Source organism: Maniola hyperantus, chromosome 17, assembly GCF_902806685.2.
Source record: "Maniola hyperantus chromosome 17, iAphHyp1.2, whole genome shotgun sequence".
In the NCBI taxonomy this organism is placed as follows: Eukaryota; Metazoa; Arthropoda; class Insecta; order Lepidoptera; family Nymphalidae; genus Maniola; species Maniola hyperantus.
The window spans coordinates 12100187-12128169 of record NC_048552.1 but is presented as its reverse complement, the minus strand read 5'-3'; the positions used below and the strand labels follow the sequence as shown (position 1 = coordinate 12128169).

The window sequence follows — 27983 nt, the reverse complement described above, 5'->3', positions numbered from 1 at the left end:
TTTTCAAAAAATTCTTCGTTTTCTTTTATTGTACGTCTGCAAAATTGAGGGTATTCCAAAAATAGCTTAATAGTTTGAAAACTAAAAATGAAAAGTCCTTGAGAAATAGTCTCGTGGGGAGTGCGGCTACGTCACAGACGGGATTTTTGTAGGTATGTATATCTCTAGGAATGGCTCGATTGGCCAACAAAAGCCTTGTTGGCGGCCATTTTGTTCGATGCTGAGTCACCAAAAGGTGAAAAATGTACGAGAACCGCACTCCCCACGAGACTACACAACGGTATTGGGCATTTCCCTCGTGAACACAAAATTTGGGTTTCATGTTCCTACCGAACCGCAGCGTGGAAACAAAAATATTTTCTTTGCGAAAACCAGGAAAAATTAGGCATATTAATTGAATTCAAGTGAATATCCATATGCCGGGTTAACCAGAAAATTAAAAGTTGCAAACGTCAAGACGGATATAAACAAGTTAGCCGAGACCCTCGGGTCGGGCAGACTAGCATCAGCCTAATGAAGTTCGACCGTCTTATGTGGATTATAATATCGCTGATAACAATAAAATAACCCGTAGTGTGCGCCGTGCATCGCTAATCTGTCAAATAGTGCAGTGATAACTCGATGTGTGCAATCGGTGTCAATGTTTACCATGTGTGAATATCAAGTATGAGTTCAAACTTTCCAGAGGGACACCATGTAGCCGGGATTTGCAGTGATTATGAACGGATAAAACTTGAATAACTCTTATATTTGATTTATAAACTCGTCAAAATGACGGAAAGTGCACCAGTGCAGGTGAAAACCGAGCGGCCCGATGAGGCTGAAATCAGGGAGTTGGCGGCAAAGATGGTGGAAGCGAACAAAGCTAAGGCTTTGGCGGCTTCCGTGGCTGCAGCGAGGCCTCAGCCGGGCGTGATGATGGGCGCTGCACCTGCTGGTGCCGGCGGGCAGTTGGGTATCCTCAACTTCCTCACGAGAAAGCCGGGTGCCGCACAGGTCATAGAACCGCGCCCCGTCAGCGACGACAAAAAGACCCCGGCGCCCGACGAGGCGAGCTGGAAAGGCCACTTCGGCTGGGACCAGCTCGGCAAGTGCCACATCCCCTACATCTACCGGTCCGGAGAGAAGTACGTGGCCGTCCGGATGGTGGAGATCAAACTCCTCAACAAGTACCTGAACTACCTTCACGCGGACATCTACTCCTGTACCTGTATACGAAGTTACTACATCACTGAAATAGAGGCTAGATTACTAAATGAAATCAACAACAGGCATTGTGACGGACAGTTCGGTCGCGAGCCGTTCACCCAAAAAGACTTGGTAGTGAGGTTATCTGATGCTGGAGAGTTCTACAACTTTTTAGATGTGTGTTATAACAAGTTGTTAAGGGGCACAACGAACAACAAGGACAAGTGTGGTTTCATTAGGATTAACAAAGAATCTGTAGTTCCATACACAGTGCGGGATAATCAAAAGTTTGTTCCATTGTTCTACTTTGAGGGTGAGACGGACAATTTGAAATTAAAAGCGGACCAGTTGAAAGGTTGGGACTTGTCGTACCTGAAGTTTTGTTGTAAAGTGCAGGGTATAAGGAACGAACTGTTTGCCAGTGAGACGTGCTCTGTGATCAGTTTGACAGACATCAAGAGTTACTTTCCCCCTGGTACGGAGTTTGAGGAGTACTGGCCTAACAAGGTTGTGGATTCACAACTCCTGATCTCAGCGAAAGGTAAGCTTTTTAAAAAGAACTTGCTTTTTAACCCCTGCAGGGTCCATATCCCTACTAATGAACATGGTGCTGGACACTAGCTACATGAAAACTCTTGTCTAAATTATGATAAGTTCAATGGTTTTATATAAATACAAAAAAAAATCTTACAATATTTTTTTTTCGAAGTCTGAGATAAAAAGTTGTCAATAAAAAAAAATCTTACTAAAATTTTTTTTTAGAGTCTGGTTTTCTTAGATAAAAAGCCTTGTGACTGGGAGGCAAGCAATCTCTGTATCAAATAAATAATGCCTGCAACTTCTTCAGTGACGATTTAGGTTTTTAAAAATCCTGTGGGAACTCTTGAATTCCTGGACACAAAGTAGCCTATGGCCTTTCCGGAATGCAAGCTAACTTTGTACCAAATTTTGTCAAAATCAGTTAAAAGTTTTGGCAATGAAACAGACAGACATGTTTCCAGTTTTTTAATTAATATTACTATGGATATGAATATGATTGGAAAATGAGACATATTTTCCAGAGGGATTGCAGAAAATGACAGCTACAATCGCAATCACCTCTGGCTGACAATTGACATTCTCTTACTATTGGACGATGCATTGTTGCAGCAATATTACCTTAATATCAGCCAATCAAAACAATTGAGACTGTAAAACAATTAAGATTGTAGCAATGATTGATGCAGCTTTTGTGCATCAACCAGCTGACAGCAATAATCCTTCTGACAGTCTGATTGGCTGACCAAACTAATTTATAGTGGAGCCATTACGAACGTGCGAACTGGGTCATAATGAATCATTACTGTCTTGCTATTGGCTACAATGCATTGTTGCAGCAAGAATACCTTAATATCAGCCAATCAAAACAATTGAGATTGTAGCAATGATTGATGCAGCTTTTGTGCATCAACCAGCTGACAGCAATAATCCTTCTGACAGTCTGATTGGCTGACCAAACTAATTTATAGTTGAGCCATTACGAACGTGCGAACTGGGTCATAATGAATCATTACTGTATTACTATTGACCACAATGCATTGTTGCAGCAAGAATACCTTAATATCAGCCAATCAAAACAATTGAGACTGTAGCAATGATTGATGCAGCTTTTGTGCATCAACCAGCTGACAGCAATCAAAGCAGTGATAATCCTTCAGACAGTCTGATTGGCTGACCAAACTAATTTATAGTTGAGCCATTACGAACGTGCGAACTGGGTCATAATGAATCATTACTGTCTTACTATTGACTACAATGCATTGTTGCAGCAAGAATACCTTAATATCAGCCAATCAAAACAATTGAGACTGTAGCAATGATTGATGCAGCTTTTGTGCATCAACCAGCTGACAGCAATCAAAGCAGTGATAATCCTTCAGACAGTCTGATTGGCTGACCAAACTAATTTATAGTGGAGCCATTACGAACGTGCGAACTGGGTCATAATGAATCATTACTGTCTTGCTATTGGCTACAATGCATTGTTGCAGCAAGAATACCTTAATATCAGCCAATCAAAACAATTGAGACTGTAGCAATGATTGATGCAGCTTTTGTGCATCAACCAGCTGACAGCAATCAAAGCAGTGATAATCCTTCAGACAGTCTGATTGGCTGACCAAACTAATTTATAGTGGAGCCATTACGAACGTGCGAACTGGGTCATAATGAATCATTACTGTCTTGCTATTGGCTACAATGCATTGTTGCAGCAAGAATACCTTAATATCAGCCAATCAAAACAATTGAGACTGTAGCAATGATTGATGCAGCTTTTGTGCATCAACCAGCTGACAGCAATCAAAGCAGTGATAATCCTTCAGACAGTCTGATTGGCTGACCAAACTAATTTATAGTGGAGCCATTACGAACGTGCGAACTGGGTCATAATGAATCATTACTGTCTTGCTATTGGCTACAATGCATTGTTGCAGCAAGAATACCTTAATATCAGCCAATCAAAACAATTGAGATTGTAGCAATGATTGATGCAGCTTTTGTGCATCAACCAGCTGACAGCAATAATCCTTCTGACAGTCTGATTGGCTGACCAAACTAATTTATAGTTGAGCCATTACGAACGTGCGAACTGGGTCATAATGAATCATTACTGTCTTACTATTGACTACAATGCATTGTTGCAGCAAGAATACCTTAATATCAGCCAATCAAAACAATTGAGACTGTAGCAATGATTGATGCAGCTTTTGTGCATCAACCAGCTGACAGCAATCAAAGCAGTGATAATCCTTCAGACAGTCTGATTGGCTGACCAAACTAATTTATAGTGGAGCCATTACGAACGTGCGAACTGGGTCATAATGAATCATTACTGTCTTGCTATTGGCTACAATGCATTGTTGCAGCAAGAATACCTTAATATCAGCCAATCAAAACAATTGAGATTGTAGCAATGATTGATGCAGCTTTTGTGCATCAACCAGCTGACAGCAATAATCCTTCTGACAGTCTGATTGGCTGACCAAACTAATTTATAGTTGAGCCATTACGAACGTGCGAACTGGGTCATAATGAATCATTACGATCTTAGTAAATGCCACGCAGAAGTCGTTATCGATAAACAAAATAAATGCCATTCAGATTTCAGATGCAGGTATAACGCGTAAAAAATGACTTCTCACGCGCTATTTTAACTTGTGTCAAATTACATGTCAAAAGTACGATTTTAGTTTTATTTTAAAAGTGAATCGTACTTTTGACATGACAGTTGACCCATAGAGTTGAAATAGCGCGTGAGGAGTCATTTTGTACGGACAAAGTATTTTCTTCCTACCCTCTACTCTCACCCTCCGGCCTCCCCCCAATGTCAGTTAGATTTTCTAAATAGGTACATACAAAGAGGTTGGTCGCGACAACATAGATACAAAAACTAATCTTAAAAAATTATAATCGCATCTAGGTACCTACCTATTTCCTGAGCACCTTTCAATGCCGTGACCTTACCTAGGTCCGTTATCTAAGTGACTATCTATTATCTATGTAAGTCATAAAGGTTTTAAAAAACTTAAGCAGTTAAATATTATCGCCCTTACGCTCGTCCTGTGATGTGACCCGGCCAAGTGTGTGTCGGAACTCGGAAGTAGAACATGGATAATTAGGGACCCTCCCTTATTATCCTTATTCCTTAGTCATGCTAGTGGGCAAAAACTGACGGCCGAGTGAGTTGGGTTAATGTGTCCTGAACGAATTTTGGGTTTGTTACCCGTGGTCCCTCCCGTTATCCCTGGAAGGTACCACGGGTATTTTTTTACCCATAGTACCTCCGAGAAATGCAATGCTGCCGAATTAAAACAGTTAGTCTCTCCCGTACCTAATCCCTCGAAAGTATACCCGTCCGTCCCGTCTGTCTGTACCTTGTGGTTCGAATTAGTTTTCGGGCGAGCGCGGCGGTGTGACATTCTATCTTGGGACCTCTCAGGCTCCCAAAATGCAATTTCTTTTTTTAACCGACTTCAAAAAAGGAGGAGGTTCTCAATTCGTCGTAATCTTTTTATAAGCTTTGTTAGATAAACCTTTTTGCCTTGAAAAAGCACGAGCGAAGAGAGCGCAATTTATTCATAAGTTCTCCCCTCCAATTTTAATATGGGTACCTTCAAGTCAAGAGTGAATAGGCATCTTCTAGTGCACTCTATCTTAGGCGGCACTCGCCAAGCAGGTCTGATTGCTAACCAGCGCTAGTCTATCAATTAACAAAATATTACTCAAGGGGGTAAGCGCGTTTTGGGAGTCCGTTTCGGTGAACTCCCCCTTTATGACGGAACCCGGTGCGGTCGCAATGGCCCTGGGCCGCCGCCGCCGCCCGCCGCTGATACCATCACGTCTCTCTCCCCTCTACATGGATCTGCTATTTTTAGCGGATTAACGGACTTTGCTCTAATATTATCCAAGCGCTATAATCAGTTCTAAACATTGACCCTCTGTTTATTTCCATAACCTTGGATCTCTATCATTCCTTTACGACCTTTACGTATTTAATACATAGGATACACTATAGGTAACATAATATTATTTCATGCAGTAGAAAGCTTCTGTGCAGTTTCACCATAATGTAGTTTTCTGAAATCGATTAAAAAATATATCAAAAATCTATAGGCAACGTAATTTGTAACATAAACTGTGATATAAAATCAGTTACAGTTCTTGCAATTCACGAAGACGAGTGAACTTTACTTGTGGTTACATCGCGTCGTTTACATGGGCATTGGCCCCGATTCTCTAGTCTCTCTCTAAGCTAAATTTAGAGTATCTGCATCCTTTTCTTTTTACTAATGCTAAAAAAGGAACGGAACATGACTCTCACATTTAAAGACTCTAAATTTTTGTGCACAATACAAATTTAAACAGTAGGTTCGCGAGTGCGTGCTAAAATCACGGGTTTTACCATCTAAAAATTAAATTTAGAAATGTCAAACTGCTTCTGTCCTTTTCATACTACAATAGTAAGAAGAGGGCGCGAATACTCTAAAATTAGGTTGTGCTTAGAATCGGTGCCATACGCACGTCGGACCGATCAGTCGCAAGCAAGCGCTCGCAAACGCACACATTTAGTGTACCTTACTTTACTTACCTTTACTTACTGAGCTACTGGTCTTCGTGAAATGCAAACTATAGCACAAAACAAGTAGCCCAATCTGAACACGAGGCGTATGACTGCGCAGTGTAGAAAAAAACTAGTTGCCACACATTACCAGTTTGTACCCTTAGGTGGGTAAGACTGGCGATGTGTTTCACTATTTTCAGAGCATAAAAGTTTTTCTTTTCTTTCTTTTCAAAAACAGATCGTAGCGGGGCTTGTGTCCTTGGTTGTACCTGCGCAAACAGCCATGTTGCAACTTCAGATTGGACTACTGGTTTTGCGATTACCTACTGTAGGATTGCCAACGAAATGTAGAAATTCACGAGACTTTCAATACCTTTTACCTAATCTTACGAGATGTCAAACTAGAGATTTAGAACCGTGTACTATAATTCTCTAGTCTTCGATGGCAATGGTCGATGGTCGAGATGGCAATCGGGGTATGAGCCTATGCGGCGAGGGGACGCCCCGCACACCTGCACGTCACCCGCGCTATCTTGCAACGGGTTAGCGCGGGGGATCCCTGACTGCCATCTCGACGTGTCGCGAACCTGGCATGCTTTCAACTATTCCCCAAAAAGACGACGTCTTAATGATGTTTAAAGTCCGTCTTAGGTTTTTCAAAAAAATATGTATAAAATGTAACTGTTCTTCCATTGAAACAATAAAAAAATAAAATGACGTTACACTTGCGCATTATGATAGTGATTTCTGCCACATCTCGCGTTTGGATAACGGTTCCGGATAAACCGTTATCCGGGAGATCGTAGTGATGCGGCAACTCTCCAGTTAAACTATCGTACAAAAGGTACAACTACTTACCAAGTATACTAATCAATGCGTATACATAATATGTAAAAAGATAAGTCCTGACTCACTAACTGACTCATCAACTCCCAGCTCAACTCTTGGACCTAGAAAGCTGAAACAGAGATTTTTTCTTTTTTATTCACATACCAGTTAGCCTGCAAGTTGAGAAGTTGAGAACCTGGTAGTAAGTGATGATGCAATCTAAGATGGAAGCGGACTAACGTGGCCGCATCGTACCGAAACGCTAAATCACTTGGCGGCATGGCTTTGCGATTAGGGATTCATGAGGAATCTGTTTAGCTCCGGTATTACTAAGGTGTGCGATATGCATCCTCCGCCCTCCCACGGCTAAACATGCCGGAAAAAGCAAGCAAGCAATACACACCACCATAAAACACACATATTTCAACGTATAGTACGCGACAGGTCGAGATGACAATCGGGGTATAAGGCGGGGGGACGACCAAAACATCCACACGTCACCCGCGCTATCCCGTACCGAGTTAACGCGGGGACTGTGCGGAGTGCGGACGTGCGGGGCGTCCCCACCCCGATTGCCATGTCGACCTGTTGCGAACTATACCTACATTTTACTCCTACACTGGAGCACAGCATCTTCAGGAGATAAGACAACTCTTCAATAAAACTAAAACTCTTTCCGCTTTTTAAAAAAAAATCATTTCCCGAAAAAGCTTTTCCGAAACTACGAGTATATTTTCGGGATCAAGACCCCTTTGAGCGTGAAACTTCGTTGACGTTGACTTCGGCTGTACGGTTTGGTTTAGGTTTTTGAATTTGTGTATAAAAGTAACCTGTTATGTCCGTCCCCGGGGTGCAAGCTAATCGTTCGTATTCATCAGCCGTACGGACGAACACGGAATTTCCCATTTATATATAACTAGCTGTCCTGGCGAACTTCGTTCCGCCTACAGTCGATTCAAATTATTTAAATTTTTCTCCGTAAGAACCATCCTCGTACTTCAAGGAATATTATAAAAAAAGAATTAGCGAAATCGGTTCAGCTGTTCTCGAGATTTGCGATGACCAACACATTTAGTGATTCATTTTTATATTATAAGAAGATGTCACATTTGCATGGACTACACAAACTTCAAACCCCTATTTCACCCCCTTAGGGGTTGAAATTTCAAAAATCCTTAGCGGACGCCTACGTTATAATAGCTATCTGCGTGCCAAATTTCAGCCCGATCCGTCCAGTAGTTTGAGCTCTGCGTTGATAAATCAGTCAGTCAGTCAGTCAGTCACCTTTTCCTTTTATAGATAAGTACATAATATATGAACTAAGATATTTTAAACCTACGAGTAGGTAGGTACGTGGTTTTCTTGTTTGGTATTGAGGCAGGACCTTCAACAAATCCTTGACATCATTCAAGAAATTTGCATTAAACGCCAGTGTACAAGTTTCTTTTTTACATTGTGTATACTTTGTCTTAATTGTTCAATAGTTTTTGCACGCGGTTTTGCCTGTATTTGTTCCACTATGGATTGGAATAATAACCAATAAGTCCAATAAGTTCCGTATGCAACCGATTTTTTTATTATTTGGTGTTATATTACACGTCTAAGGCTAAAGACAAAACTAGCGGAAAAAGCGCTAGATTTGTTTCTTGCCTAGATTAAAAACTTTTTTGTAAGTACTTTTATTAAAATGAAAATAAATTTTTTTGACTAAAAAAAAATCAAAATTAGAGCAAGCATTTAAAGACGATATTTATGCTTTCGAATATTGAACGTTTCGTCATAATAGGTTTAGTGGATGGTGCGATGTCACGCAATAAACAAAATTACTAGTACAATTGTATTTAACAGTAGAGATGTAGTACCTACATGCACTGAAGTCAATTTACAGATGTAACGCATAACTGAGTAGGTTCCTGCGGTAGTGGAGCGGTGCGGGAGGGGTGTGATGACGTGACGCGAGAGCTCACTGCCACCCCTCTAATACCGCCATACTACCGCAAGAGGCAAGAGCCTACTCAGATATGCGCTATACCCATAGTTTTTTAATTTTTGACGTCAATAATAATTCGGATCCCTGAACACAAGCGACTGTTAATTATTCAACAAAGCTAACAAGTCATAACTTCCAGGCACAGTAGCGGGCGGTGGTCAATGGACGCGGGCCCCGCCAGCGCCTCCCCCGGGCGCCGTGGGCGGCGTGGGCAGCGGCGTATCCATGGGCAATGTGGGCGCGTCGCGGGGGCGCAGGCCCGCGCAGCGACATTCAACGGCGTCGAATGCTATGCAGATGCCCCATGCGGGGATATCTGCAGCCGCTGTGCAAGCGTTGGCCAACGGCTGGAGCTTGCCCGGCACGTTGACTCAGGCGCAGACGCAACAAGTGCTCAGGCTTGCTCAGGTTAGTGCTCAATGCTATAGGGAAAGTTCTCACGCTCGCTCAGGTACCCGTAGCAATCGGGGTCCGGCTCTGGGGTGAAGACATTCGGTGGAGTCGAATGTCTGATATCAGCGGGCGCCGTGCAAGCGTTGCTTGCCTGGACCTTAACGCAGGCGCTGACACAGCAAATACTCAGGTTAGTGCTCAATGCTCTATTGCTGAGGGTCGTGAGTCGTGACCCATTTCCATTATTCAAATAATGTTAGGAGTTTTCTTGGGATAATAATGCGGTGACTTTTGACCCTTCCGCATACTACTAGTAACTCAACTAACAGAACGAGATTTGGACTCTTGGAATTAACCGTTATTATCAGGTGTCAGTGATAAGATAATAAACTGGACCGACGCGTTAACGTGTTCTCAAGCAGATCATCCATCCATTTACCGACCACGGTCAACGTTGCTTAACCGACGTGATTGTTTGAAACGCGCTGTCTCAACTAGGCCACATGCTCCAATGTTGCAGCTCTGTCGGATATGTTACTAACGTTAGATATGTTGTGTGCAGGCGCAAGTGGCGGCGCAGGCGCAGGTGGCGGCGGCGCGCTACAACAACGCGGCCATCGCTGCCGCCGCCGCCATGCCGCAGCACCGCTCGCAGCATAACCGCAACGTGCAGGTACGATGCAGCACAAACTTGTGATGCTGCTTACTCTACGCGTCACGACACTCGAAACTATACCCTTTTTTTTTAAAATTCAGATACAAGTTCGCCCTTGACTGCAATCTAACCTGGTGGTATGTGATGATGCAGTTTAAGATGATAGTGGGCTAACCTGGAAGGGGTATGGCAGTTTCTATTAAACCCATACCCCTTTGGTTTCTACACGGCATCGTACCGGAACGCTAAATCGCTTGGCAGCACGGCTTTGCCGGTAGGGTGGTACCAGACCAGACCAGAAATTTAGAAATTATAAAATTCCAAACCCCTGCCAGGAATCGAACCCGGAACCTCCCACTGTTAAGGCCACAGCGCTCACCACAGCGCCAGGGAGGTCGTCAATACCCTATACTACTGTACTATACTATACTATAATTACACCAGTAACATCAGTATTCTCCATACTGAAGCCAGTGAAGATGTTTTGTTTATCCTACAGTGGGAAAACCGAAAGGTTATATTTTACGTCAAGAATTTTCCTTAACCTTACCTACAGGCCACACCGAATTAATGATCAACTTTATCCTAATACAATAGAGTATTGCGTAATTCTATATTTCGTATCTGCTTGACTCACAACACCACCACCTATAGACGCCCAATAACTACAAACTGCAAACGAGTTGGCGATCAGCAGGAAGCGAATGTGTAGTTTAGATAGTTTTGTCGCCGGGCTCTAAGCGAGTGTGCAAGTGTGACGAGCGATTTATCGCGCCATTCGCTCGTGGTCGCTCAGTCCTGTGCAAACCTGCGCGCGCGTTACACGTGTTCAAGTGAGCGAGCATCGCTAAAGTTGCAGAATCCCCCAGCAGGTTGGCTTCGGTCGGGGCCGCTCGTCGATATGAACCATCGATGGGGCCTGTATGAGTTGTGTGTTGTTGCAGTTCCCCAACAGCGCGATCACGATGGCGATGGGGCAGCAGCCGCCGCCGCCGCTCGTGCGCAGCACCGCCAACACCTCCACCATGAAGTGAGACCCGATACTACCTTTCTCATCATCATCATCATCATCATCATCATCATCATCATCACCATCATCATCATCATCATCACCATCATCATCATCATCATCACCATCATCATCATCATCATCACCATCATCATCATCATCATCATCACCATCATCATCATCATCATCATCATCATCATCATCATCATCATCATCATCATCATCATCATCAACCAATAGACGTCCACTGCTGGACATTGGTCTCTTGTAGGGACTTCCACACGCCACGGTCTTGCGCCGCCTGGATCCAGCGGCTCCCTGCGACTCGTCTGATGTCGTCCGTCCACCTACTACCTTTCTACCTTCAATCAATAAACTACAAGATCATCCTCATTCAACCCATCGCCGGCATACTATTGAGATTAGATCTCCTCTTAGGCTGAGATCTATAGAGCGCACTTTGATTTTGCTCAGACTTAAGATTGAGTTAAAACGAGACAGATTTATGTGAGAGATATAGCTCTGTCTCGTTTTAGCTCCGTCTTAAGTCTAAGCTAAGTCAGAACGCGCTCTATAGATCTCACCCTTAGAATTTTACATGTTTCTTTTTGTGTCTTTTCTTTTTGGTGTACAATAAAGAATATTAAAAAAAAAAAGGTTTAAAGTTTTGAGACAGTTGTAACTAGATATCCATATAAAATGTAATTGAAAAAGTGTCTACTTTAAGTTTATATACATAACTACATACTAGGGGACAACTTCGTCAGATACAAGTTAGCCCTTGTCTGCAATCTCACCTGGTGATAAGTGATGATGCAATTTTAAGATTGAAGCGGGCTAACCTGGAAGGGGTATGGCAGTTTTTATTAAATTCACACCCCTTGGGTTTTTACACGGCATCGTATCGGAACGCTAAATCGCTTGGCGGCACGGTTTTGCCGGTAGGGTGGTAACTAGCCACGGCGGAAGCCTCCCACCATACCAGACCAGAAAATTAGAAATTATAAAATTCCAAACCCCTGCCGAGAATTGAACCCAGGGCCTCCCACTGATAAGACAACAGCGCTTACTACTGCACCAGGGAGGTCGTCCGGGAGATTTCCCCTGTTAGGGAAAATATTATGAAGCTAGATTATAATATACAAATTGTTCCCGCAGTGTTCAACCCCAAGTGACAAACTCCATGAATGGACACTCGGGCTCGCACACTGTGGACTCGCGGAAGCGGCTCACGCCCATCCCGGACATCAGCATCAGCGGCAACCATACGCCTTATAAGGTGAGTCATCCCACTTCTGATGTCTATACTGACAACTGGTTAAATGCGTGTTGGAACACTTGCAGTTCCGTAACTATACTAAAGTCCGCGACAGGTCGAGATTGCAGTCGGGATATGAGGCGGAACCCACCGCACACCCGCACGTCACCCGTCTCCGTCACATTATTAATCTTGTCAAGTCTAATTGTATCTTTACCACATCGGCTGTGCGGGGCGTTCCTTCCCCGATTGTCATGTCATCTGTCGCGTAGTTGCTAACATCAGTAGGTATCACTGCCAACCATACGCCTTATAAGGGAGTCATCCCACTTCTGATGCCAGGCAAGCGCGCTCCAACCTGCCCCCCGATTGTGTAAGAATAACCATTTCATGGCTATCGCAATCGTCAAGAAATTCTGCCCTTTGATTGGTGGATTCGCTGTTTACATTTTTTCACAGCCAATCAAAGGGCAGAATTTCTTGACGATTGCGATTGCCATGAAATGGTTATTCTTACACAATTGGGGGGCTGGACCTCATCATTGCTTTTTAAATATGCATGATTATCGTCAAGAGCTAGCCTATCTCACAATTAAAAAAACGGTCAAGTGTGAGTCGGACTCGCACATGAAAGGGTCTGTACCATCGAACAAGAAATATCACTTTTTAATTTTGTTAAGTTATCATGGCGGCCATTTTGAAGTTAAAAAGGCTTATTAATTGTTGTTAGAGCGGTAATAGAAATACACTTTCTGTAAAAATTTAAACCTATTATGGTTCACGAGATACATCCCGCTTTCTGTAAAAATTTAAACCTATTATGGTTCACGAGATACATCCCGCTGATAGACGGACAAACGAACAGACGGACAGCGGAGGCTTAATAATAGGCAGCCTCCGGGTATGGAACCTAAACAGCTGGTCAAGTGTGTATCAATGCTATTTGCTAGAATTGCCTTGTTGGTCTTGTTGTTAGTATGTTCGATTGCGGATACCGAGGTCCTAGATTTGTGTTCCGGCCGGTCGGGCCAAAAAATAGATATAGCGTTTTCTGTTTAAAAAAATCTCAGTACTAGCCCCGAGTTAGGAAGTGGGTGGAACCCGTCGGTCATGCGCCTGATCTCTCTCCGATCGTGTCGGATTTCCGACCCATCGGGCTATAAGGGTGAGGGAATAGAAAGTGCCTTTAATATCTCCTCAGTTATTGTGCAATTGACACTCCAGTGCAGTTCTTACTGCGGCCGTAATAGAGCTGTACTGCGACTGTCTGTCTTACCGCCGTACTCAGAGTCGCTAATCGTTTCTTAAGATTGAGTTAAAACAAGACAGATTTATGTGAGAGATTTATGTGAGCTCTGTCTCGTTTAACTCAATTTTAAGTAACGACTAAGCGACTCTGAGTACGGCGGTAAGAGTCTTTCGATCTTGTCCCCCCTTAACCATTCTACCACCGAACCGCAAAACGTCGGGCGAGTTTCTATTCTATTGTCGTGGAGCCATCTACACGCACGAATCGTTTTGCGTCATCATTCTTCATACACATGGCTATGGTTTGGAAAACTCTTCCACGATCTGTGTTTCCTACCAATTACAACCCGGGTATCTTTAAAACAAGAGTGAATTGGCATCTTTTAGGTAAACGCGTCCCATCTTAGGCCTCATCATCACTTTCCATCAGGTGTGATTGTGGTCAAGCGTTTGCCTATAATAAATAAAAAATAAAAATAAAATAGTCTAAACCAGTAGTGCGCGACCAGAAGGACTTAAATATGAGGATCGCATTATTTGTTAGTTCGGTGGAAAATTGCTAAGGACTATATTGTATTTCTGCCTCTTACCCCTTTTTAGGGCTGTCTAGAGTTTACCAAGTAAGATTATTGCGATACCATTTTAGAATATAACAACTGGTTTTGTTTTGTTTTTTTGACACAAAAAGTTAACTTTATTTTTATCTCGTTTTATCAACTTGTTTTTATTCGCATATATCCAGATTGAACCGGTAAAAAATACCGAGATAAATATTTACTTTGAGCGAACAAACTAAATCTCACCACATTAAAATTGGTTCCGGTTACCGCAGCTTATAAAGGCTCCCCCACACAGCCGCGTTATTATCGACCGATAATAACGCGGCTGTGTGGGGGAGCCTTTATGGTACCAAATTCTAGTCCACGATACAATGGTTTACTCTTAACTGGTTCGATTGGATCAGTTAAGTATATGAACCATTACTAAAAGTGCAGTTGAAAAAAAAAGGAAAAAATCCCCAAAAAATAATAAAATTTAAAGTTAAAAAGCTACGGATTCCTACTTCCCAGATACAAACGGAAGAGCAAGGCCAAAGCAAAGACAAGCGACCGGCGGCTGCAACTAGCAAGCGGCAACAGGACGAGTTGCGCAACTTGCAACAGCAGAGGCAAAAGCAGCGGGCACCACAGCAGGGTCAACAGAAGGGACATACTTCAGCAACTGGCACACGGCAAAAAGACGAGTTGCGCAACTTGCAACAGCAACAAAGCAGGCAAGAACAACATTTGTGGCAACAGAATCAACATCAGAGAGAAACTGCAGCAACTAGTACACGGCAAAAAGATGAGTTGCGCAACTTGCAAGAGCAACAAAAACGCAGGCAGGAGGAAAAAGTGCGGTCGCAGGAAAAGCGAACGGATTCGCGGCAACACAACGCGTTGCATAACTATCAAGAGCAACAAAATCATCGAAGACGTAGACAAGAGCAACAGCAGCGTCAAACGATGGCGTCCAACGCACGACAACACGACACCTCGCGCACCTTCCCAGCGCAACACGGGCCTAACCAAGCGCAACAAGCGCGGCAACAAGAGCAACAGAAGCGTTCAACATCGCAAACTAATGCGCGGCAACAGAACGAGTTGCGTTACTACCAAGCGCAACAAAAAGCCAAACAAGAGCAACAAAGATCTAAGCAAGAAAAACAAGCGCGGCAACAGGAGCAGCAGCGTTCCATATTGGCAACATATGCGCGGCAACAAGAGCAACAGGCGCGCCAACAGGAACTACAACAGCATATGTCATCAGCAACTAACAGACGTAAACAGGAAGAACAGCGCAAGTTTAATGAGCTACAACAAAGATGGCAACAGGGAACTGAGTTACGTGTCCAACAGGAGCAAAGAAGGAGACAAGAGCAAGCTCGCAAGAACGAGGTAAACTTGAGGGCTTTGCGTGAAGAGAAACAGAGATGGAGAAAGGAAAGAACAAGGCAAGAACACGATCGTATCCGCGCGACGCAAGACAGGGACAGACGATACAAATCTGATTCGTCCACAAGGAATAACTATTAGACGACTTCCTATCATATTATCTCGACATTCTGTTGTACACTATCTCTAAACTGATAGGTCTAAGCTAGTGCTGTTCTTTTCATTATGAAAGAGATAGCAATTCATTCAGATTGCCATTTTAGTTTAAAGTTGATTAAGAGATTGTGTACAATAGAATTAGCTACACTGACGGTTGCCAAAACCGTCTAGTCATTTATTAAGGTGGAAACAAACTATCAGATGTGTTGTCGTTTGGGACGCAGTTTTCGGACTCATTCGAATCCGTTTTCGACTGACCAAAACATCTAGCGGCCCAGAATTTTATTGGACGTCCGAGCGCTCAAGGATCGCCCAAGGTTACGTCCACTACTAAGGCCAATATTTTACACAATTCAGTGTACATTTTATTACCCAGATACCTATAAGTCGCGAGGTTAGCCGCGTCCGATAATTTGTTTCAGGCTTTACACTAGCAAGGCAAGGCCAAATTAGCCTCCAAAAAGCTTGGGGTGCTCAACCGAGCAAAGCGGTACTTCGCGCCCGAGCATAGGCTCCTACTCTATAAGGCGCAAGTCCGCCCTCACATGGAGTACTGCTCCCACCTTTGGGCTGGAGCACCCCAGTACCAACTTCTTCCATTTGATCGGATCCAAAGGCGGGCTGTTCGACTTGTGGACGATCCCAAACTAACCGGCTCGTTGGAAAGCCTGGAGCACCGCAGAGACGTTAGCTCTCTATGCGTGTTCTATCGCCTGTATAATGGGGAGTGCTCTGAAGAGCTTTTTGACCTCATTCCACCCTCTTTTTTCTACAACCGCACCGCGCGCCACCGTAAGGAATTTCACCCTCACCATCTGGGTGTCTGGTGCACTTCGACCGTCCGCTGCGCCAGATCCTTCTTTCCACGCACGTGCAAACTGTGGAACCAACTCCCATCGGCGGTGTTCCCTCTAGATTATAACATGGGGTTATTCAAGGGGCGGACCAACAAATTCCTAAAAGGCCGGCAACGCATCGGCGGCTCCTCTGGTGCTGCAAATGTTCATGGGCGGCGGTAATCACTTAACATCAGGTGACCCGCCTGCTCGCTTGCTCGCTATATCTATTAAAAAAAAAAAAAAAAAAAAAAAAAAAAACACTGCACCTATACTATAACTCGCCCCAATAAAGAACGTACAATATACAATGAATATATACAAAATATTGAAACATACAGATCTGCCCCCCGATTGTGTAAGAAAAACGTATTCATCGTTATCGTAACCGTTAAAAAATTCTGCCCTTTGATTGGTTGATTAGCTGTTTGTATTTTTTTACAGCCAATCAAAGGTCAGAATTTGTTGACGATTACGATAACGATGAAAACGTTTTTCTTACACAAGTGGGAGGCAGATGGTCATTAAACAATGAATTAATCAATAAATAAACCATTATAATGTCGTTAATTTAGAAGTATAAAGCTGGCGACTGACCTGTAATGTAACAATGTTACAATGTGAGCATTCGTGTAGTTAGTTACGTTGCGAATGTGACGTTACAACACAATTCTATGTCAATATCTTTATTTGTGACAGACTTCAAAAAAGAGGTTATGTATTGGATCTATATCTATGTATGTCCGTGATTATCTCGAAGACCAGTGTACTGATTTCGATAATTTTTTTCACTATCGTAAGAGTCCTGAACCGATTTGATTTTTTTTTTTTACTCAATAGAAGAAAGTTTTCGAGATAACCTCGTACAATGCTTTCCAGTGCTTTTGAAGTCGGTTCACTTCAAAAAAAAGTTTGCAGAACTTATATCTGTAGATGGAGATAAATCCTTGGGTTCCGCGTTTGACTACGGAACCCCAAGTGCTTTGGTGCTGTGACAATATTGGAAGCATAAAATGCATAATGTATATAAATATATTATTATTATTTACTCGTAAAATTAGCTTTCTCTAATCTAAGCTGCGAGAGTAAGGCTGAGGGCTATACAGCGTAGTTTGACTACGACGAGACAGAATAGACCATAACTTTGTCTCATTTTGCCTGTAAGGTCGAGACCTATAGAGCAAACTTTGACTTTTCTCAGACTTGGCTGAGATCTATAGAGCGAACTTTGACTTTGTTCAAACTAAGTCACAATTCACGACAGTTAGGGAACTAGGGAACTAACAAAACGTCGCGGCTTCGACGTCACTGCCAGTGACTCACTGGCAGGCGTCAAATGTTAAAATAGCCCTATTTTTTAATTATACGTCAACATAGCCTAATATTTGACAGATCGTCGATTCAGGATCATACAGAAAGTTCCCTCACTCTAGTTCACTCTGACTTAGTGAAAACGAGACAGATGAATGGTACATTACAAACAACGGTACAAGTCAATCAAACCTTGTACTAGTGCTGGGGACACTTGCCACGAGATCAAAGGCGTTGGATGTGTCTCCTCTCCTTATACTCGACTAAAGACTGAGAAAAGTCAATGTAACAGATTAGAAATTTTAAAATCTCTAGATGGCTCTGTTTACTTTCTCCTAAATACTGAGCATAAACAATAACAGCTTTAGTGTTTACTCCAGTTCTATTTAAGTATACAGATTACAGAACTACAGAGTATAAAGTATGTTCATATTATTTCGTTTTAATTAATAATGTTTCTAATGAATTTATTCTTATGTTTTTATTAAAGTTAATTTTAATGTTAACATTAATTTAGTAAATTGGATTTTTTTTCCAATCATTCCATAATATTTTTTAATTATGAAAGAAAATGTTTTAGGTTAGGTAGGTACTTGTTATATTCCTATGCTTTTCTATTGACTGAGTTAGTTTAAATAAAGTGAAGTTTACCAACGTTATGTTATAATGTGACCTTCAGTAATGGAGAGGCACTAGAAGAAGAAGAAGAAGAAGAATGTTATAATTAACTTCCATGCGATAACTAATTATATAAATTCAGTTGCTATCTATAACTAATAATAATATTAGATTACTTGTTACTAAATTATATAATAATGGCAGAATTACATTTAGTCTTATGTTTACCCGCATTCGGAATTATGTGATTTGGACGCCTAGGTCACTTAGTACGCGACAGGTCAAGATGGCAATCGGTATGAGGCGGGTGTATGCCCCGCTCTCCCGCACAGCGCCTGCGGTCGCCCGCAGCAGATTAACACGGGTGCGAGTGTGCGAGGTGTTCCCACCCCGACTGTCATCTCGATGTATCGCGGACTATAGGTAAAGCGCATATCTGAGTACGGGTGTGATGACGTGACGCGAGAACTCAGTGATTCGTCAACTTGTGACATCTGTCACCCTCCCGCACCGCCTACTACCGCAGTAACCTACTCAGTTATGCGTTATGCCTATAGTGCGAATTCGGGTAAAGTCATTCGGGTACCCGAATACGGGGTATGGTCCCGATAATTCCGCCATAATTTGTTTACAACTGTTACCTTAAATCACATAATCAAAATTATATACAGACTATAATTTTTTACAGACAGACAAAATTATATACAGGGAATTTTTTTGATAAATAAATGATTTGAAAATCATAATCTTTTTTATTTCATGTTTAGGTTTTTACTTTTATACCATTATTAAAAATAAAATAAAATAATTAAATTAAATTAACAGGTTACTTTAAATTGATAGGTCTTCATCATAGGTGCTATCCTTTTCTGCAGGGAGCATTATGAAAGGGATAGTAATTACATTTACAACTGTTATTTTAGTTAAAAAATTGTGGCCAATTCTATTGGACACAATCTTTAAATCAATCTAAAATGATGAGTCTAATTAATTTATTGCTATCCCTTTCATAATGCTCCCTGCGGAAAAGGATAGCATACTTTGACATCAATTTAGTTTACATTAGAGATTGTTGTACACAGAATTATATCTGGTTTTAACAGTTTTAACTCTAAAAGATAGCTCCATAAATTTCTCTATAGACTCAGCGGCTTAAGCTGAAGGTTTCCAAAGCTCTGGTTAGACCGACCCGCGGGGTGATTACGTAAAACGTTGCAGTAGCGACAGCAGTAGCAATGCGACAGTTCATTTGCTGTCTCTCTTGTTCTTATTTTGCTTTGTGGCTATTGCTGTCTCTCTCTAGCCGGACGTTTGACAGCAATGATCGCGAGATTTACGGCTGTCGCAAGCCTGTCGCGAGATACGTCATCACCGCGCTGGGCAGTTTCATGGCTTTTAGTTTCGACTTAGGCGCCATCTCCATGGACGAGAGAATCGCGGCGTTAGTCTCGCCGTGCCGCCAAATTCGATACAACTCCTATAAACCAACTAGCTCATGCTCGCGACTTCGTCTGCGTGGACTACACAAATTTCAAACCCCTATTTCACCCCCTTAGGAGTTTAATTTTCAAAAATCCTTTAGGTGGTGGATGCCTACGTCATAATAGCTATCTGCATGTCAAATGTCAGCCCGATACGTCCAGTAGTTTGAGCTGTGCGTTGATACATCAGTCAGTCAGTCAGTCACCTTTTCCTTTTATATATTTAGATCTCCACAGGGTGATACTATCGCCGACGATAGTAGATCGGACTCGTTCATTCTCGACATTCCCTCGCGCGTGGAGATGGCGGCTTAAAGCCAGCTTTGTTGTTGTCGTCAGGTCCAGAAGGCGGTGGTGGAGAACACGATGGTGCCCTGCATCAACGCCAAGCCCTACCAGTACACGGAGCAGCTGATGACGCTGCCAGACCTGGCGAGCCACTTCTTCCCGCGCGTGCCCCTCGCCACCTGCCGAGCCATGCTGGACGCGCTCGGCCTCACACTCTACAAGCCCAACACGTGAGTCCACCACGCTTATGCCTTGATAACACATACCGAGGAGATGGGCGAAACCCTCACCATCTGAATGACTGGTGCACTTCGACCGCCCGTTGTGCCAGATATTTTTCCCACGCCTGATTCCTTCCTCCGAGTAGTTTGATGTCGTTTGTCCACCTAGGGGGAGGTCTTCCAAGGCTGCGCATTCCGGTACGAAGTCGCCATTGTAGCACCTTGACCAACGTCTATCGGTTTTCAAACTATGTGCCCTGGCCATTGCCACTTCAGCTTCGCAACCTGTTAGAAAGAAAGAAAGAAAGAAAACTTTTATTTACTTTTATCACAATACTACAATAAACCTTAAAAGCTAATTAAGTCAATCTACATAATAAAACTGATAAGTACAAAATAATAATAATAAAAATATACTATATATATACGAGTACGTGTGACCAAATATAGGTCTCCCACTCAGCATCATGCTGCAGCAAGCTGCAGCGCTGGTTTTCAGTGGGAGCCTTAAAAAGTGAAGTTACGGACGAGGTATTTACCTAGTACAGTATATTATAAAAATACTAACTCTGTACCAAATTTCATCAAACTGTTGGGCCGTGAAAAGCTAGCAGACAGACAGGCACACTTTCGTATTTATAATATTAGTATGGGTTAGATTGCAAGAAACAACTTTTTCAATGACCCAAATTTTTCCAGAGCCCAGCTGCAAGTCCTGCGCATGTCCGGGAAGTGCAAATCGGCGGCCGCCGGCGAGAACGGCATGGCTTTAGTGCAAATCCGAGATGTCATACAGCACATGCCACAGTTCAAGTATATGATGCGGTCAGGCCTGGCTGACGAGGCGCCTCACCAGGCCCACCAGGCGCCTCGACCTGCGCACGCGCCGCCCTCGTCGCATGCCAAGCGTGCCCGTGCCAACTAGCTGTCACTATACGGCATGCCTGGCAATTACTACAGTGACAGTGATGAGTAGTGGTAAGCAATGGCAGTATTAATCTATCTCCGACTGTGTCGGGTTGCCGTCCCGTCAGACTATGAGAGGGAACGAATAGAAACTGCATCTGTTTTCGCACACACTTGTGACCTGCATGGTGTCTCATGGCTCACAAGGCGCCCCACCAGGTGCTTCACCAGGCCCGCTAGGCGCCTCACCAGGCCCAAAAGGCGGCTCACCAGGCCCACAAGACGTCTCACCAGGCCCACAAGACGTCTCACCAGGCACACTGGAGCTTCATCAAGTCTACAAGGTGGTGCCTAAGTATACGTCTATAGAGGCGATGTAAAATGACACTAAAAGAATAATAGTGAAAAATGACACTAAAACTGAAAATCGACACTAATCAGTTAGTGATGTAGTGACATTTTGTGATGGACAATATAAAGACTGCAATGTGCAACAATGTATATAATACTTGTAAGTTCTACCAAGAATAGACAAGTTTTTGATCTATGTAATAATTTGATTAGATTGGTCTTGTATGGATATGTTAAATTATTCTGGTTTATGGGTACAGACGTATCTTGACAGATAAATAATACTGAAATGTAAAAACTGTTGAGTGCACCTTTAAAGTAATGATTTTGAACAAAATGATTGAAATATATTTCAAGATTCATAATTAACAAGTCCAACACCTATGTTTTGGCAGTGTTGGTTAATACGCACACAATCTTTAACGAAACTGAGACATCTAAATGTATTGTTATCTCTCTCATAATTATCTCTGTGGAAAAAAGATTGCACTATACCCTATCCTCGGAAAGAAAGCATTGCGCTCTTTCTGTTACGTAATCCCATACAAATTATAACAGGCAAAAATCGCAGTGGGCGCTAACTATTTTGAATCACCAACACAAACAGAACTATGTTTTCTAATTTAATTTCCAATGTTTTTTGGAAACATTGTCGAATTGTATTTCGAATGTTTTTGGAAACATTGTCTGATTGAATTTCGAATGTTTTTTGGAAACATTGTCTAATTGAATTTCTAATGTTTTTTGAAAACGCGTTTGTGATCGGTTGGTGAATTTCGAATGTTTTTTGAAAACACGTTTGTGATTGGCTGGTGTTTCAAAATTGTTAGCGCCCACTGAGATTTTTGCCTTTATCATTTGTATGGGATTACGTAACAGAGAGCGCTATACTAACTTCTTTCCACGGATAGGGTATAGATATAGACTTGTCAATTTGTGTGACTTGTCAATGTATAAGTAAAAAAAAAATTTAGTTCAGAGATTGTGTATAACAGAATTAGCCACTTTAGCGGAAAATAAAAAGAATAGCAAAACATTTTTAGACCTATTTTTAGTCTAGAGATTGTGTACATTAGAATCAGCCATATTGCATAGCAAAAAGTGATCAGCCAATAGCGCAATAAGTGCTGCAAATGCAGTGCACCAATCAAATGATACACTATACAGGCTGTAACAAGAACGCTAGCAAAAACGAATACAGGTGATAGTACTGATGATTACTGATATGATACCACAAAAAAGATTTTTTTCCTATATTTTGTAAAAGATCACGATATATTATTGCAAATAAAACATCTAACTAACGCTAGAGGTCAACGAACGTTGCGTAGGTGGGGCACTGACCCGAGTTTTGCGCGCTATACGTTGCGGGTTTGAAAGATACAAAATCACTAAAACTACAAAATGAGGCAAATGGTTATTGGTATTGGATTGTGTCTAAGAAGTATAACAAAAACGCTAAGTTTTTGCTAGCGTTCTGGTTACACCCTGTATTGTAACATTTACGAAGCAACTGTAATCACAGTTCACATTGATTGGCAAATCAAAATGTTTATAGAGGCAACTGTAATCACAGTTCACATTGATTGGCAAATCAAAATGTTTATAGAGGCAACTGTAATCACAGTTCACATTGATTGGCAAATCAAAATGTTTATAGAGGCAACTGTAATCACAGTTCACATTGATTGGCAAATCAAAATGTTTATAGAGGCAACTGTAATCACAGTTCACATTGAGTGGCAAATCAAAATGTTTATAGAGGCAACTGTCATCACAGTTTCACCTTGATTTGGTACAATCAAATCAATATTATCATCACAAAACTATTATTACTAATAAAAAATTACACAAAGCTTATACAATATGGTTTATATTTATACACATATAAATATTTAACATAATATATAAAGCCATGTATAAGCTGTGTTATATATAGGATAGTTAAATTAGTTTATTAGAACAAAAATATTATTGTATTTGTAGGTCAGGTCAATTTCTATAACATACCTATTGTACAAATTGTATGATACATTTTGTAAATCCGAAGATCTTATCATAATCGATCTATAATAATTATATTATAATAGAAGACTGAGAATTTATTTTTTAAATCGTTTCTTAGAAAGGCTATACTTGTGAGAGAATAGATTTACTTTATTTTGGGTTTAGTGTGTTGTATCTAAATAATTTATGTACAATATAAATTATATTGTGTAAATATTTACTGTTCCATTGGTAGTTACATTAATGATATTGCTACCTAAATACACGCGATTTTTTGTCGCAGTCATCATCATCATCAGCCTGTGGACGTCCACTGTTGGACATAGGCCTTCCCTAAAGGAACCACCACACCCGGTCCTCAGCCTTCTTCATACAGCCACATCCCGCCAGCCTCTTTATATCGTCGGTCCACCGTGCTGGAGGGCGTCCCACACTACGCTTGCTTAACGCGGTCTCCACTCAAGGACTTGTCGTAGTATACCCGACTAATTGCTACGTATTGTGGCTTTGTAGTTTGAAAAGAGAAAATGTTGTTTCTTGCCAGTTTTACTCAGTAAAATCTGCTTACTTTGAACCTTTGGATGAATCCTGAAGTTGGCCTAGCTGAAATAAAAAAAAATTAATTTGGACCCATCTCCACTCCGCATCGTTTTAGTGGACCGGCACCATTATCTTTAAAAAAATTATATACCCAAACCGTGCAGTATGCGCCTGGACAGTACAGTCAAAGATAAATTCCTTCTTTAAAAATCTTGAAGCATCCTATACCTACACGTAAAGACATCGTAGTGACAACTTATTTTTTTAGAGTCAGTCAGTTAAAAACTTAAGTATGCTACGACCTTAATAATTTGGGCTACTTCGTTCTGTAATACACGCTTTAAACAAAATAATCCTCATCACAATCCCGTAATTCACAACATTTCGCATTGCTTACAAAAAAGAGAATTATTTGATTTATAATTTTTTTCAGTGCATCCCTTTCATGCAGTTTACCACTTATGATTTTATTTAAGTATCAGGCACAAAAGAATTTCGTAAATAAACCTTTATGTTTAAAATTACTGCATATTTATTATATAAATTATAATATTAATGTTATGATTGTATAAAGTTGGTCGCAAATCGCTGCAAAAAACTTTAAAATTATTTGTGGAAGAATACTTACCTATGGTTATTTTCCTGTGATTTTTATACAAAGAATTAAAAAGTTTTGTGCGTATAAGGGTGACTGCCCACTAAAGCTCAGTGGAGCGATGATGTGTTACCATACCAAAATCAAATCATTATAGCATCAAAATTATTTAATAAAAAATCTAATTTAGTCGTTCAAACACATCACTGCTCAACTCTGTTTCAGTGGACATGTACCCTAAATCGGCGACCAGCTTAAGGGCAGGTTGAGATTAAGACAGTAGCTGTCGACAGTGACAAGCGTTGGATCATAATATCGTCTCAAGCCAGGGTCAAATCTAACGGAAAATCACGCGCGGGAATTGCCTTCGATGTTTTGTCTGCACAAATACTATGTCGAGTGTTTTACGAAACCGAAATCTCTCTATAGTTTGACGTGTACTCTTTTCTGCCGGGTACTGTACATTGAATAAAAATAAATACCTTATTGAAATATTAAGGGCCACATCAACACACTTGTAATCAGATAAACTGTTTTAAAATTATCTTCTATCTGAAATTTATGCAACTCTCATGTAAAATCAACATATTTTCGGATACCAGACGCAGATGAAAAATTCCGGATGTGGTAATTTTTATCACGTCATTTCTCAATAATCTTATTCGTTGACTGAATACATCTCCACTTCGTTCAGTGGACAGGCACCATAAAAGTGTTTGTTCAAGCTATTACACCTGACACGAAAAATATAAATTTAGCAGAGCCGCTGTCTCCAGTGACTGTTTTGATATAAACCGGCCCTTAGTGTGATTTTTTTCATTATATCGAAAATTACCTGATCTTTCCAGTGACATAGTATTGGCTAGATGTATAAGTTTACTTGTAAGCACGAATTTTAGAAGAATATTATTAGAAGCTCTGGTTCCTATAGGTAGCTAGTAGGGCCATCGAGACTTCGCTATTGTGGTAACAGTATTGATTGTATGATGATCTTACGCCTTGGTCACGCCATAACTTGAGAACGAATGGACCAAATTGGATTTTTTTTTGTGTTTGTAATTAATTGTTAGGACAAAGTTTATATAAATTTTTTTTTTGGAAATTCACGGGACATTCAAAAACATTCATATAAGGTTTTTACACGGCTTTGGCCCCGTTTCTACATAAGAGGACCGGAGTGGAGATGTGTTTAGTTGCCAATCAGATCTGATTGGTCGACTGAACACATCTCCACTTCGCTCCGCTTAGGTGGAAACCGGGCCTTATACGTGTCAAATGTGTGTTCGCCGTGTAATAAACAGTGTGAGGGATTAGTTAACCGAAATAGTGTTTAATTTTTCAATACACAAAAAGAAAACGAATGAAATATGACGTAATTGTTTTTTAATTAACCGCGACTTTGAATTTTGATAGTAAATTGGTGAACAATTTATTTTCAAAATTACATAAAGTTTTATGCCTTAACTGAAGTTTGCAGCCCAAATAGACCATAGTCGTTCCTAAGGCTGATAAAAATCATCGGCCTCACAAGATTGTTTGATTTTAAGACATAAAAAAAGATAGAGATGGCAATCGGGGTATGAGGCGGGGGGACTCCCCGCCCTGCACTGTTTTAACGCGGGGGTGTGCGGGACGTTCCCTCCCCGATTGCCATCTCGACCTGTCACGTACTTATAGGTGTTAACTTTTCATACAAAACATACAAGAAATGTGCAAATAATAGCTCATAGCGGAGTCTCGACTAGCCGATATATTCAGACTGTCTGAAATAGGTTCACTATCTTCACGGTTCATTATTTATTTTGGTGTAAGTTAGCGTTAGATTCAAAGTAAGCGTGCTTGTTTGAATGAAGGCTTGGTCATACAGAACGTGATTCAAATATTAAGTCTAACGTTGCTCCTAGGGACTGTGGAGTTCATAATTATAGTTTCTTACGGCAAGTAGCATTACAACTTACAGAAGTTAGCTTTGATAAGTCACTTGCACTGTGTGAACACTCGCAAGAAATTGCGGAAATCACATTGCAATGGCAAATCTTGACAGCTAACTTTTGCAAGAAAACTTTCACGGCACGTAACTACCGCAATTTCTCTTGCATTGTGTAAACACTCGCTGATATCAGTTTCTGCTAGTTTTCTTGCAGAAATTAATTCCTGCAAGTGTTTACACTGAGCAAGTATGGTACCAAGTGACTTGCCAGAGTTGTAGCTTTTTCCAAGTTTTTTGCAGAAGTTAACTTAAAGAGTGTCCTACAGTACAGTAGGTACAAGTGGCTTGTAAAAGCTGACGTCTGCAAGTTGAATGGATAGTAATGTACATTTGACTAAATAGGCGTGTAATGTCACATTTCTTTCGCGCTTTGTTTGTCCGAGCCTCGAACGAATCAACGTTTTGATGCTGTTAAATAAGCTGTGTAAATGATGGCTAAAAGTAAATTATTTATGAAATAGTTAAGTAACATATTATAGAAGTATTTGATATGTTTATCACATTATAAATGGCAATAGCTCTTCTAATATTGCAGTCCTTTGTAGAGTCGATGACTCTTGTATTTGCAGAATAAAAGGATTCTTTATCTAAAAATATTTTCTGTTTTATTTTGTGTTGCCCTCATCATGTCTTGTCACTTGTCAACGACACCAACCACCGCCGACTAGAGCTCTAGGTAGTTAAAAAAATTTAGTCGGAGGTGGCGTTGACAAAAAAATTATGCAATCTACCTCAGTGATGTAGTCCAGTGGTGTCGCCCTCTCATAGTTTGTACACATAATTTCAAGTTAACAATTTAAAAAATCCTTTTTGTATGTATGAAGTTAGTTAAAAGCACCATATTCACGGAACTTCATGCTTGGCCCTCCCGAGACTTGGTGACCCCTTGAACACGGAAATTCCTAATAGTCACTGCACTAGTGTGACCACGAGCTTGGCGGGAGGGACAGCATGAAGGACCGTGAATAAGCAAGCACGTAAGACCAGGAACTCTAGTCTCTTTAGGCAGCGACCAGCTCTTAGGCTTAATTTATATAGAAAGGGAATGGAAGCGAATTTCTTAAATAATGCATAGC

General features: G+C 41.3%; 1 protein-coding gene and 1 long non-coding RNA gene across 4 annotated transcripts in view; one reads left to right on the top strand and one right to left on the bottom strand.

The window, feature by feature from the left end:
• Positions 1 to 27983, bottom strand: part of LOC138403495 (uncharacterized) — an 88568-nt gene that overhangs the window by 41943 nt on the left and 18642 nt on the right. The window lies entirely within an intron of this gene.
• On the top strand, positions 107 to 27503 carry LOC117989991 (uncharacterized). Of its 3 annotated transcripts, XR_011237743.1 has the most exons (8): positions 190 to 1729; positions 9247 to 9515; positions 10063 to 10173; positions 11100 to 11185; positions 12323 to 12443; positions 20349 to 20527; positions 21218 to 23284; positions 23489 to 27503. XR_011237743.1 is itself a non-coding variant. In XM_034977406.2 (7 exons), exons 1-7 carry the CDS (start codon positions 772 to 774, stop codon positions 21441 to 21443), a joined length of 1950 nt encoding a protein of 649 aa, XP_034833297.1. In that variant the 5' UTR covers positions 190 to 771; the 3' UTR covers positions 21444 to 27503. The 3 variants fall into 3 exon arrangements, 2 of the variants coding, with proteins under 2 accessions (XP_069360231.1, XP_034833297.1); XM_034977406.2 differs by having other exon boundaries at positions 21218 to 27503; XM_069504130.1 differs by lacking the exons at positions 20349 to 20527; positions 21218 to 23284; positions 23489 to 27503 and adding an exon at positions 14741 to 16189 and having other exon boundaries at positions 107 to 1729.

Bases quoted from the DNA above. Each gene is read 5' to 3' on its own strand.
- LOC117989991 (XM_069504130.1), top strand. From the start codon at position 772: ATGACGGAAAGTGCACCAGTGCAGGTGAAAACCGAGCGGCCCGATGAG. The intron at 10,174-11,099 runs GTACGATGCAGC...GTGTTGTTGCAG, and splicing joins AGCATAACCGCAACGTGCAG to TTCCCCAACAGCGCGATCAC. The intron at 11,186-12,322 runs GTGAGACCCGAT...TTGTTCCCGCAG, and splicing joins GCCAACACCTCCACCATGAA to TGTTCAACCCCAAGTGACAA.